The sequence below is a fragment of the Macrobrachium nipponense genome, chromosome 49 (genome assembly GCF_015104395.2).
Source record: "Macrobrachium nipponense isolate FS-2020 chromosome 49, ASM1510439v2, whole genome shotgun sequence".
Lineage (NCBI taxonomy): Eukaryota > Metazoa > Arthropoda > Malacostraca > Decapoda > Palaemonidae > Macrobrachium > Macrobrachium nipponense.
In genome coordinates, this window is record NC_087224.1 from 7,246,093 (window position 1) to 7,259,811 (window position 13,719).

At 39.0% G+C, this 13,719-nt stretch overlaps 1 protein-coding gene across 3 annotated transcripts in view; it reads left to right on the plus strand.

Annotated features, from left to right (window-relative positions):
• The window catches only part of LOC135205298 (dnaJ homolog subfamily C member 13-like), a 683,293-nt gene that overhangs the window by 516,112 nt on the left and 153,462 nt on the right, over nucleotides 1–13,719 (plus strand). For all 3 annotated transcript variants that reach the window (XM_064235698.1, XM_064235699.1, XM_064235700.1), the window contains 3 exons: nucleotides 1,461–1,685; nucleotides 6,670–6,861; nucleotides 7,054–7,189. In XM_064235698.1, the coding sequence (XP_064091768.1) occupies nucleotides 1,461–1,685; nucleotides 6,670–6,861; nucleotides 7,054–7,189 (553 nt within the window). The remainder of the gene's footprint in view (nucleotides 1–1,460; nucleotides 1,686–6,669; nucleotides 6,862–7,053; nucleotides 7,190–13,719) is intronic.

Genomic DNA, 13,719 nt, shown 5'->3' on the forward strand with positions numbered 1-13,719 from the left:
GTGTGTATCGTGAGCAGTTTTGTAGATAAATACAGTCATTTAGAAACATTAAGAATTGCATTAAAATATATATTTTTAAACATTGGAGTAGTAAAGCAAAAATATGTCAGAAGTTTACTCTTAACATGCCTTACTCTACCACTTACTTTTTGCCAGAAAATTAAGACAGGTTGCAAAGTGGTGTAACAATTGAGGTACAGTTGACCCCTGCCTTTTCGCGGTTCTGGATTCGTGGCTTCGCTCATTCGCAGAAAATGAGCCAATTTGCAGAATTTTTCGTTGAGAAATATTAATTAATTATTGTACTTTTATGTTATTTTCATGACTAAATATGTTTTTCATGATAAAACTATTAAAATAGGCAGATATATAAGAGTTTTTAGAGTATTTTTTGGTTTTTGAACTATCAAAATAGGCAGTTATAAGCATTTTTAGATGGATGCCAAGTATTCGTGGATTCCAGCAGTGTGGGGGAGGGAGGGAGGGTTGTGGTAAGCTCTCCCACAAATCCTGGGGTTCAACTGATATACATAATTTTTACAGGCTAGTTTTCATTTACTTGGGAATAGCAACCATATTATGGTAATTATGTGATTAGCAACCATATTACTGTAATTATGCATTCCTACCTTAAATTAGAAGCATTCAGTAACTTCAGTTTACATATTGTTCATTTATTTATTATATTTTAATAATTTTTAAATTATTTATGTGTCAATGACCTTTTGTTCTATGGTGCCTGTTAGCTTAATTTTTTTTATGTTAAATCTCTACCAGTTTTAGCTTGCTCATGATTGTTAGCTTTTTTCCTGTTTACCTACCTCTCATTCACTCTTCTGATGTTTCCTTTCCTATTTCAAAGACTGTTAAATTGCAAACTTTCTTTCCTTGATAATACTTACTTTTGTGGTGGAAGTATCAGTAACTTTATATGAAATCTATAAGTCCACTGCTTTCATTTTTTGTCATGTTGTTCGAAATGCCTTACTTTCCTATTTTACACCCTCTCTTGCTTTGTCACCATCCTCTACTTCTGTCTGCATCCTCAACCATATCTATATTAGGATGGATCAGGATGAGGACAAATTAAGTTGATAAGGTTGGCTACTTGGATGTGCCTGCAATTCACTAATTGGCTTGCCAGAACAGAATATTATACAATTGTTTAGGCTCTCTCAAGATACATGTTCTTCATGGACCGTCATGCTTATGCATAAATATTCTAATGTTTTTAATAGTGTTTTTTTTATTATTATTTCTGTTTAAATATTCCTTCAAGGTTTCTTCTAATCTGAACAGTTTATTTTAGCTATTTCAGGAATTTTTTTATAATTTTGCATGATCCTATTTTGGTAGTTACAAATGTTGGGGTTTTCCAAATAGTATTTGAATTCTTATGGGGTTTTATTACTGTTTATTATGTTGCTCTGGAAAATTTACGACCCCTTCTCTTTTGGCAGGTGATCTGGAGTAATGAAATGAGACGTCACATGATAGAAAAACTGGCTTCTCACTTAGCAGACTTCACGCCTCGGTTGATGAGCAACACTCGAGCCTTGTATCAGTATTGTGCCATCCCCCACATCACATATCCACAACTAGAGCAAGAACTCTTCTGCGATATTTACTACCTCAAACATTTGTGTGATGTCGATAGATTTCCTGATTGGCCAATTAAAGATCCGGTAAGACATTTTGCAAGTACAGGGGGTTCCAGCGCCTCAGCGGCGTGGTTGGTATGGTATTAGCGTCCCACCTCGGTGGTCACGGGTTCAATTCTTGGCCATTCCATTGAGGAATGAGAGATGTGTATTTCTGGTGATAGAAGTTCACTCTCGACGTGGTTCGGAAGTCACGTAAAGCCGTTGGTCCCGTTGCTGAATAACCACTGGTTCCATGCAACGTAAAAGCACCATACAAACAAAACGATGGGGGTTCCGTTCTTGAGACCATTGTAAGCCGAAAATCATCGTAAGCCAGAACATCATAAAAAATCCTAAGAAAACCTTACTTTTAATGCTGTGGGTGCATTAAAAACTATGTAAAGTGAATTCTTATTGCATTTTTCATCAAAAAAACTTTCATATATTGATTATTTAGCATTTTTGGAGTTATATTTGTTTTGCCAGATCTGTTGTAAGTGCCATAACCCTGGAACATGCGTCGTAGACCTGGAAATAATTTCTGATAAATGTAATTGAAAAGAATTGTAACCTCGTAACGTCATGAGCCGAACCTGTCGTAAGCTAAACCCCTCGTAAGCTGAACCCGTCGTAAGCCAGGGACTGCCTGTATTTCCTTTCGTCACGTTGATGCCTCGCAGTCATACTTCTCAGTTCCAGAGGTCCTTTATTCCTCACACCATTGTAATGTGGAACAGCCTACCAGAGGATGTTGTGCAGTTGGAACCTCAGAAGTTCAAACAAAAATGCAATGCATTATTACCCTAATACAGGCGGCCCTCGGTTAGCGGCAGGGGTTCCGTTCCTGGCTGCTGATGCTAAGAGATTTTCGACGCTAAGCAATTTTAAAGCCTACGTCCGCTGCACACCTTTCGAAACTCTAGACTAGTCAAAGGCCCCGTAATCCCACAATGGTGCAATAAGTAAAATTATATTTATGCAGTATAGTACTATAGAATTTACTGTACAGTAGTACTGTACTGTACAGTACATTATAGGATTATAAATACTGTAAAGTGAAAAAAGCCTAGCTTTAATCTTTTGGGTGTCTAGAGTATGTAAAGATATAATAAGGTTTAAAAAGTGTACAAGTAGCTGTAGCGTTCAAGTTACAATAATTCGTCGTACGATAGTCCAATTTTATGAGAGACCAAATTGCAATAGCCTAACTTTATCCATCTTCTAGTTACATAAGTTCAATAACAGCAAAAGAGAATGATGAAAGTATGGTTTTAACGTTATACTCGTTGCGTGAACGTGTACAGCCATGAACAACCGTACGAGAAACGACTTCTTTTTTTCAAAGTACAACCGAATTGGATAACATCCGTTTGGCTTGTATTTCAAACATCGTACTACAGCACACTATTACCGTAGTTGTTATAAATGGCGTTATGTATAGAATAGAACTGAGATATCTTAATGTAATAACTTTATTCGCTATAGATCAAAGATCAATTGGGAAATATATTGTTAAATTTAAACCTAGTTACAACTGAAGCTGAGAAAACTGTTCAAGCTGCTGATGAATATTATCATACATCGGCAACAAAGATAAAAATCCAGTAAATGTATGCCATCAAACACAACCGTAGATAAAATTAAGATAAAATCATTTTAATAAAAACTACTGTGCTTGAAAGAAAACATTTTACTGTTGGTTTCACGCCGATATAAGATAAATTAAGTAAAGTTCGTATTACGATGATGTAAAGGAGAATTGCGAACGGAATCATGTAATTTTTTTACGCAATAAACATGCCGCCAACATAATCTGTTAACGAAAAAAAAGTACATAGTTCACATTCACAACGAGACATTTTCAATTCATATTTCCACCTAAAAACATGTTGTATAAGGAAAAATAACCTTGTCTCATATAAGCCAAGTATCTCTAGATATTCGTTTATGCTAACCAGAAGCAAGAGAATTCGCTCAGAATTGCGTTATGGCGAAACAAACTCGTATTTGCCATCAGCTGATTTCAAACCACATTGGCTGCTCTGCGGAATACTGGCTTCGATTTGCCGTAGTATTTTATAATACAATAATATGAGAATACACACAATATTGTTGGATACAGTGATTTTTAAAGGATTTATGGAAAAGATGCATAATTAATAAAATAACACAATGCATTTTTCGGAACAGTGGCGAACAAGAACGAACATGAAAAAGCATCCCCTGACAACGTGGAGCATAATTACAAAGGCTGCCTTAATTTGTATCATATTTATGTACAAAAATAAAAATACCCCATACATAATATATTTTCATACACATTTTAAACATAAAAGCATAAACATTTAAAAAATTTACACATCGATCGCTAAATTTGCACTCCTTTTAACTCTATATTTTCGGAAGAGTGGCAGACGGCGGCTTACAAGAATGAACATGAAAAAACATTGTAGTTGATAACGTGAAGAAGCAGTTTCAAAACCTGCCTTTTTATCATATTTCTGCACAAAAATAAAAATACCCTATACGTAATACATTTTCATACACATTTTAATCATAAAAGCATGAACATTTATAAAATCGACACATCGATTGCTAATTTGCACTTTTTTTTAACTATATTTTCGGAAGAGCGGCAGGCGACGGCTCACAAGAAAGAACATGAAAAAACATTGCATTTGATAAGTGAAGGGCAGTTTCAATAGCTGCCTTCATATCATATTTCTGTGCAGAAATAAAAATACCCTTTACGTAATACATTTTCATACACATTTTAAACATAAAAGCATGAACATTTATAAATTGACACATCCCTAGCTAAATTTGCACCTATGTAACTCAATATTTTCGGCATAGAACAGCGTCAGAGGCATATATTGTACCCCAATATGTATGTAATAACTCTCCATAAAATTTGTTAATATAATTTGCATAACCTTTTTGGTCTGAATGGCATTTCTACAAATGTATGAACTCATTAGACAACGGCGCTAGTGGCGCTGTTAACTAAAATTGTGCCATAAAAATACCTTAAAATGCCTTATTTTTTTAATGAATATTTTTTACGACAGCCGTAAAACCGATTTGCCGCTGAGCGATTGCGCTGTTAACCGCGGGCCGCCTGTACTATTCTTGTTATATTTTAATACTTTATGTATTTATTTATTAATTTATTTTTTTTGATAAGTGGGATCTCATCTTTCTGTATTTACTTTTACTTCCTCTTACTTGTTCGTATGAACACCTTAATATTCTTTGGAAGCTTGAATTCAAGTCAATGGCCCCTGTGGGCTTGTTCCCTATGAATAGGGTTCACCCACTGAGTAATATAATAATAATAATAATAATAATAATTATAATAATAATAATAATAATAATAATAATAATAATAATAATAATAATAATAATCAAATAAAGAATACTCATAGTAGCATGAGTCTTAAAATGGAGAAACAAATCCATAGTTATGTAATTGTACATATATTTAAAGATAAAACTAATAATTAATAATTAGTACTGATTAATTATAATAATAATAATGATATTATTCATCTGTAATTTACAGTATTTTCCTTAAGAGTTTGTGCAGGTCAACAGAAATGCAAAAGATTCCCATCAAATTCACAGGTTGTTCCTGTGAATTATACCGACCTTCATCCTACAAAGGAGTATCTTTAAGTGCAAGCTGGTTGGTTGGGCATTGCAATTCAAGAGGGTGGTTGATATTTGTTGTGATCAGTGCTGGGGGAGACACTCGCTCACACCTGACCTGATCCATCTGTTTTTTGGCTGCTTCCCAGAATCGGAGATGCTCAAACATCGCATGTGTACACTAATTTTAATAAGCAAAATTTGAAAGAAAAGATGGACTATCATGAGTATTATTATTATTATTCAGAAGATGAAACCTATTCAAATGGAACAAGCCCACTGGGGCCATAGACTTTGTTTTGGTTGGCACGTTTGGTGCATCCAACAGTCTTTGTGCATTAAAGCACTGTGGATTTAGCTGCCATTGCATATTAATTATATAGTGTTTTTGTGTTATATTTTTATTGTTTATTGATTCTAATATTGAATAAGCTTTTATGAAGTTGACATACCAGCAAACTGTTTCGTTGGAAATTTTCTTGGCTAGTCATGTCTCGGTGCATGCAAATGGATGGAGCAATTGCTGGTGCAGTATTTTATGAATTTGGAAATATTGGATGTAGGTTTATGCAGAAATATTGTAAAATCTCAGATAAAAGAAAAACTATACACTAAGATGGAAAGTATAGATACAGTTTTGGTTAGTTGCTCATTTACACTTTGTAAAAACACAGGTACGACATCCCCAGTAGAACATGATAAAGATAGAATGCAGATTAATGTCTTACATTACAAATTCACAAATAAGAAAAATAATATTCTTCAAAACCTGAAAATATTTTGTACATTTTTACTATTTGTAAAAGTAACACACAAACATGCTAAATTCCCATTCTTGTTATAGTAGGATTTACCATTGCATATCCAAGGTAATCAGATCCATTGGTAAAAAGAAAACTTTTAAAAAGCTGTTGGCTCTTTTCAAGAACTTTTTTGAATCTCAGATAAGTCCAAGTGCTCAAGAGCTTTTTCACTCCCTTCCAACTAAGTATACAGTAGTGCAAATAATGTTCGAGAATGATTCTATTGTAACTGATTTCAGTATAGTACGTAGATAAAGGGTTTTCTATTTAATAACAATATTAGACATATTTTATATTTTTATTATATGATGTGGATGCATTCTTAAATACCTCCAGGTTACAGGTAATTAGTAATGGACTGTTCAATCATATGTCAGTTGTTTGCACAGCAAATTGATAACTTTAGTATATTAAAAATACCCTCTTTCCTTTTCAGTTTGGGAAATATCTCCCCAGGAATGAAAGCTATATAGTTCAGCTATATCTCTATGACTGATCCTATTAACAGTAATTTAAATTTCTTCTACTTTAAATGTTGAGGAATGAATCAAAATAATTTACTCTTGTTGCAGGTTGCCCTATTAAAGAGAGTTTTAACAGCCTGGCGTAATGAGGTAGAAAAACAGCCTTCATCAATGAGTGTTGAAGATGCCTTCACTGAGTTAGGACTTGAGCAAGAGGCAAGACACGATGATGCAAAGATTAGGAAAGCTTACTTTAGATTAGCGCAGAAATATCATCCTGACAAGAACCCTGATGGGAGAGTAAGTATATGCTGTTCAAGTTAAAAAGTCATTCCTTGCATTTGACTTCACACTGACTGAGGCTACCAGTTAATGCACTAATGAGTCCATTTCATGTTGACTATATTTCCTGAAAGTTACAAAGGCCTCATAATAATAAAGATGTTGTTGGGAAGAAGCTGCAGTGTCAGTTTTTTTTATTTTAAATTTCAGGACAAATTTGAGAGAGTCAACAAAGCTTATGAGTTCCTTTGCAGTAGATCAGCGCATTCTGTGGATGGGCCTGATCCACGAAATATTCTTCTAGTCATCAGAACACAAAGTATTCTTTTTTCACGCTACAAAGATGGTAAGATACATCTTTCATTTAGCTAGAGGAGTTAGATCATTTTAGTTAATTAAATGTGTCTGTGTAATATTTGCAAAATAGAGGCCAGTAGGATAGGGAACTAGGTGTGCATAATTAGCCTATTCTTGGTGGATATAAAGGAAAAGGAGTGAGGCCTCACCCCAAGAAAGCAGTAGAGTTTTATATGAGGTAAAGAACTAAATGGTTGAAAATAAGCAGGAAAAAAAGCCATTGTTCATCCTCAAAGACCAGGGCAAAAGAATGATCGATTAAGAGAGCTCAGTGCTGATTGGTTCACACTGTTGGCATCTGAATCTAGAACTATTCTGGGATAGAAGTAACTCACTACCTGTGCCAACCAGCATTTAGGAGTTGAGAATGTCCTGTGGCTATGAACCATGGTTCTAAGGGAGGATTTGACTCTGCTACGATCAGGATCACATTCCAAACATTAGTATAAAGAATCAGTGTTCTAAAGATTAGTATGAGCTAGAATCAGTAACTAAAGCTTAGTGTAAGGTATGATCAGTATTCAAAAGGTGAGAGTCAAGGGGCTTCTATGGGCCTTGATCTGAGGAGGAAATTGGTCTTCTGTTGGCTCGCCTGTTCCTTCAGGAACAGGAACTGTCACGCTGTTCCCAGGGTCTAAGTTAAGTATATCTTAGTTTTGCCAGACCACTGAGCTGGTTAACAGCTCTCCTAGGGCTGGCCCGAAGGATTAGATATTTTTACGTAGCTAGGAACCAATTGGTTACCTAGCAACGGGACCTACAGCTTATTGTGGGATCCGAACCACATTGTATCGAGGAATGAATTTCTATCACCAGAAATAAATTCCTCTGGTTCCACGTTGGCCGAGCCGAGGATCGAACTTCGGACCACCGGATCGGTAGTCTAGTGCGAAATCCACTCGGCCAACGAGGGACTTTCCCAGGGTCTAATGTGACAGGAACTGTAGAAGCACAAACTTCGGTTTACTCTTCTACTGCTAGTCCTAGAGGTTTTGCCCCTAAGACTAGTTCTGTGTCGGGGGCTCGTTCACGAGATTCTCCGAGTGTACGTAAACCTACGGATCTGCATCTGGAGTTGATGACATTGAGTCCACTCACCTTCATGACTCAGACACAGGGTGGACACAGGGTGGAAGAAAGGAGTGAGTCACTCAGGTGACTCACGCTTTGCCAGTGATCGCTTTGTATCCAGGGTTGATGTGACGGTACTTCGGGACCGTGCATGCAGTGAGCCTGGTTGGGGGTCCCCCATTCAGTCCCCTTGAGAGGTTTGGGGCTCAACAAAAACTGCAATATGTCTAAGGCCAGTACTGTCCCTCGCCAGTTCATGTGACCAAAGGTTCTCAGTGGCAGCGAATGTTTCTCCTGCCGTGCAAGAGTTTCGTAACCCTCCTCGGGAAAGCGTTTCTCCAGAGCGAGAATGCTCTCGTAGACTCGTGTCGCAGCCAATACTGCAGGTTGATGGCTGCCCATGACTCACTTCTGCTAGTTCTGCTAGCAAGGCAAGCGAGAGCGTCCAATCTTCCTCACCTATTCCCTCTACTTCCTGTGGCTACACTGGGAGGGGGAAGGTGAATAGGAGGGATCCTGCAGAGTGCTCTCTGTAGGATTCAGCATCAGGGGACTAGATTCCTGGAAGGATCTTTTGTCAATGGCAGAGAGACCTTTCACTGTCTTGACATCTGGTGTTTAGATTCTTAGGAGATTATGTTCTCCCTGGCTCTTTCTGCCCTTTGGATGGATTTCCATTCGCAGTCCCCCGTGGGTTCTTGCGTTTTAGGAGCCTCAAGTGCCTATTCTGTTGAAAATTTTACTCGCATTCCAGACCTAAATGCTCGCATATAGGACTGGTTTATATGCCTGTTTCTCCTCGATTTCTACAGGCCCCTCTTCGATGATTGTTTGACAAAAATTGGGGCTCTCACCGAGCGTTTAAATTCTTTGGAATTTCTATCACTCTCCGAGTGTTTTGGTCTTCTATGATCTGCAAACACTCGGGTGAGAAGAGAATTCTCGATAATTGATATTACAATACCCAGGAATCTCGCTAAATGCTTGAATTTCTTGGAATTTCTGGCATTCTCAGTGTTATGGTTTTCTGTAATTTCCAAACACTTGAGGGACATGGACATCCCCAATAATTGCTATTACAAAAATAAGGAGTCTCGCTAAGCAATTAAATTCCTTGGAATTTCTGGCATTCTCAGAGTGATTTGGTTTTCTGTGATTTCGAAGCACTCGGGTAAAGGGCTTTCCCGATAATTATTACAATAATCGGGAGTCACACCGAGCGCCTGGATCCCCTGGTTTCACTGGCACTTGCTGAGTGCCTGGCTTCATCATGTTGCCGAGAACCAGGGTGTGAGAATTCTTACGAATTCTAGCGCTCACTATCAGAAGTGCTTGGATAGCGAGGAAAGCCTTTACCAATACAGATGAGTTCGCTCTTCAGTCTGGTTTGGAGCTATGTAGAGCTTGGTACTGCATGCAACACCTTCTAGGTGAATGGTCAAGTACCATCCTCGTGTCTTAGACCTTAGAGTCCAAACACGTAGCTCAGCAGACACAGAATCCCTCTTTATTATTCTTCTTAGAGCTTTGGACTTGAAGGAGAACAGTTAATTGGGAAGAAGTGATAGTTATTTGCTGACGATTACCACTGATAAATATGTAATGGTGATCTGTTCAGCTCGCTTGACTTTGCTCTACCATACAGCTCTGCCAAGCAGAGTGCTCAGCTCTACCAAATGAACTCTGCTCTTGATCAGTGCGGTCCCTTCTCTCGATATAACAGCCTCCCTTCCTGTGTTGCAGCGAGTTTTCACTGGGGTCACGTCTTTGTCTTCGTCATCTGACGCCTCCTCACCTCTCTCTTTGAAGGCATCCTTGGTCTAAGAAGAGGAAGGTATTTTCTCTGTCCCCAAAGAAGTCTCGCCTTGAGACTTCTAAGGGTCTGCATCTTTTCCCTGGGGAGGGAGCAGTTGGCTGTCTCTTCAGCTTACCTGCTCCTTCCGGAGCGGGAACTGGGACACTATCCCCAAAATATAGTGTCTCTGTGGAGTAGTTATGGAGTTCCGTTTGACAATGTCTGTGAGAGAGAGAGAGAGAGAGGGTAATTGGGGGTTGGATGGTTAACGATTGGATTGGCTGTTGGTGAGTTCTGAGTTGTCTGCTGGTGCTGTTAGTTGTTGGAGTTCTGTGTTTTGGAGTCAGTCTTTGGGCAGTCTTTGGTGAGAGCTGGTGATAGTAATGTCAGCAGCAGTCTTGAAGGAATTGAAAGTCAGATGAGTTATGTTATTGATTAGTTGTTTTTCTTTAGTTTGATATTGTTGCGTAAGAGTTGTTGTGCCTGTATTGTTAGCTTTGTTGTGCTATGAGGTTTTTGTTGAGTTATATGTGAGTTCCTGTTGGATTATATGTGAGTTGTTATGGTTGAGGGTTGTTGTTGGTGAGCTGTTGTGATTTCTTATTGTTAGTGGGTTGTGTGTTGTTTGTTTTTTGTGTTGGTGATTGTTTGTGCAGTGGTTTTTTGTTGTGGTTGTATTCCTTGTTTGTTGTTAGGTTGTGGTTGTATTCCTTGTTTGTTGTTAGGTTGTGGTTGTATTCCTTGTTTGTTGTTAGGTTGTGGTTATGTTCCTTGGTTGTTTGCTGTGTTGCTGAGTTGTGGTTGTGTTCCTTGGTTGTGTTGTTGTGCTTGTTGGGTGTTGTGTTGTGGTCTTTGGTGGTTGTGTTGTTGTTGAGTTGTGGGGTTGTGGTCCTTGGTTGTTGGGTTGTGGTTCTTGGTTGTTGGTGGTGTCTCAGCAACCTCGACCAGCGGACAGCACAGCATAGCCCTGAGTATCTGCAGTTGGGTGAGTACATGTGTTTATGTTTTTTTTGTTCTTTGTGTGAGTAGGTCAATTGTCCTGCATGTATTCTGTAGTGTCAAAAGGAAAGTGTGACTGAGGGTGAGTTTGGTAGCTGGATTGATTAGGTTTATGTGGGTGGATTTGCCCGCTTGTTTTTTAAGCTTCTGATCCCGCCACATCTTAGGAGCCCCATGAGTTTGAACCCAGGTTCATTCTCCTGGCTCTGGTTCCAAGGCTGCTGCTCATGGATCCAGGGCTGTCGGGTATTTGTGTATGAGTCTCTGCGAGTGCACAACCTCTAAGGGGGAGTTACCACAGTCAGTGATGGGTAGTCTTCTCTCCATCATGACAGTGGCGCAGGGTGAGAGAAGGGACCAATGCATTGGTGGCTATTCTTCAGGTGCCAAGGTCAATGCTGCTTTTCCTCGGGACAAGGCATATGAAGTAGATGGGAGGAGGTCCTCTGTGTAGTCCTCTTCGTGAGATTCGATCATGGCAAGTTCTCGCCAGCTTTTACTGCATTTAGCTCCACTCAATTTTTGATCGTGTTCATATGAACAAAACGGTTGTAGGAAATGAATGCTTTTGTTTGACAGAGTGAGACCACCGCAAGTTCAGAGAAGAGTGGGCAAGAACAGTCAATCCTCCTCTCTTTTCTTCCTCTACTTCCTGGTTGCATCGGAATAAACAAGGAAATGAGAGGAATTCTTTGGAGTCTACTCCACAGAGTTCAAATCTGAGAGACTATGTCTTTGCTGCAATTTAATCTGTTCAGGATGGATAGCATTGAGAAGTTTAAATGCCTCTCCAGTGCTACTGTTTTGGGAACAACCATTTAGGCTTGAACTAGTCATCTTCAGTGTCCTGTCATCACCGTAGAAGTCTCTAGTCCTTATTCTTGTGTCTCTTGAATGAAGAAGAATTAGGCTGGAGCACGATTTACGGGAACCTACAAATATACTAGTATATTCTCACAACATGCGTCTGTTATCAGTTACATCGTCCGAGTGATAGGTGCATATCTGTAAGTTAATTCTTCTTGTATGTGACCAAGATTAATAATACCCTCTCTTAATTAACCTGAAACTCAGGACTGCCTTTCAGGCCTCTCAAGAGTTTCTGGTTTTGATTTTGAGATGACTAATGTTTCCCAACAACACCACAACATTTGTATTATCACCAAACCAGAGGGTTTCTTTCCCTTCCATTTCGGTTTATATACAGATGCTCGAGTGTATCTTTCTTGCGCTTGATGGTTCCAAGCCGAATGCATTCCATCATGGAATGCACTACCAGTCAAGCGAGAGGCAAAGTACTGCCTTCTCTCTAAGATTCTGTTCATCTTAGTATTGTTTCTCCTCCATCGATGATTTATCTATCAATTCAAACCTCTCTGCTTGGTCATCACAGACTTAGGTGTCTGGTTGGTTCGGAATTCTCACATAAGGCCCATGTCTCGTGCTCCACATTTGCAGTTGCAAGAATTTTCAGACAGAGATATATTTCATTAGACTCATTATCATCTTTCTGTTTGCCCTATGGCATCACAGAAGTCTGTAACCTTCTGTTCCATCGCACCTGCCCCATTGGCTGCTGCAATGACACAAATTGATTTTCTTCTGACAATTTGAGTTTTGTCTTCTAAAATATATTTTCTAATTCGTAAGGTGTTCAAGTATTCTTTTTTCACCCCAAATTGAAAATAAATACTGGAATAATTTGCCTGTTCCCTGCCCGACTAGCTCTGCTTCCAGAGTAAGTAGAAAATTCTTCCCTGATCTAACCCACAAGAAACAGTTCTTCAGGCAGTACAATCCCTGTGTTTTCATTACTGAGAGACTCTCCACCTTCCTTGCAAGCACCGTAGGTCCACATTCACCTTAGTCATTCAGTAAGTATTATTGTTTCTCCTTGGTTGAGATTCAACTAGAAGGCATTTAACTCTCGTCTAATGTGCACATGCCTCGCAAGAATCATCATCTCGTCTCTCAACATCATTGGTGAACAAGATAAATGATTTGCGTGGTTCGTTCTCAACATTTCCCTTCAAAAGGCGGATGTCATGTCATGACAACGTCTGGGATGCGTAATCATTCGGCTTCTGTTGATGAGCCCGAATCCTTCGTGATCTTCTGCGCTTTGGACTTTGTATTGGTTGATTCAGATCAGTCATTACTTTGTCCTATTGATGTGTTGCTGTAACCATGAAAGATCGACATCCTTCATTGAATGTTGATACCTTTATCCACAGCTGACTTCCAATGCAGAAATGTCTAATGACACGTCATCTTACGATTCTTTCGAAATCATGTATAATTTCTCTGCAGTTGATTATGTCCACTGTTTGCTCTCGCAGAGACCGAGCAGTGCTAGTGGCTGGTTACATTTCATCACACTGAAGAATATGTCGGACCGGAAGATAGATACGGTCTCCTTATGACCCAGTTTATATCTTTCTTTCATTGGGTGTGCTCACAAGTCTTTGGAACCTCTTTTCCTTGGGCTGGTGGTGGATGCTCACAGGTTGTGTTTGCTTACCCGCCTCCTTCAAGAGGACAAAGTTGCATCTCACCTATGGTGTGCAGTTTTAGAAGTAAGAAGGATGCCAGAGTGACTGGCCTCGCCACTTTCCCCTCCTCGTCCTTCTACTCCTCTTCCTTCCAGTTGAGGA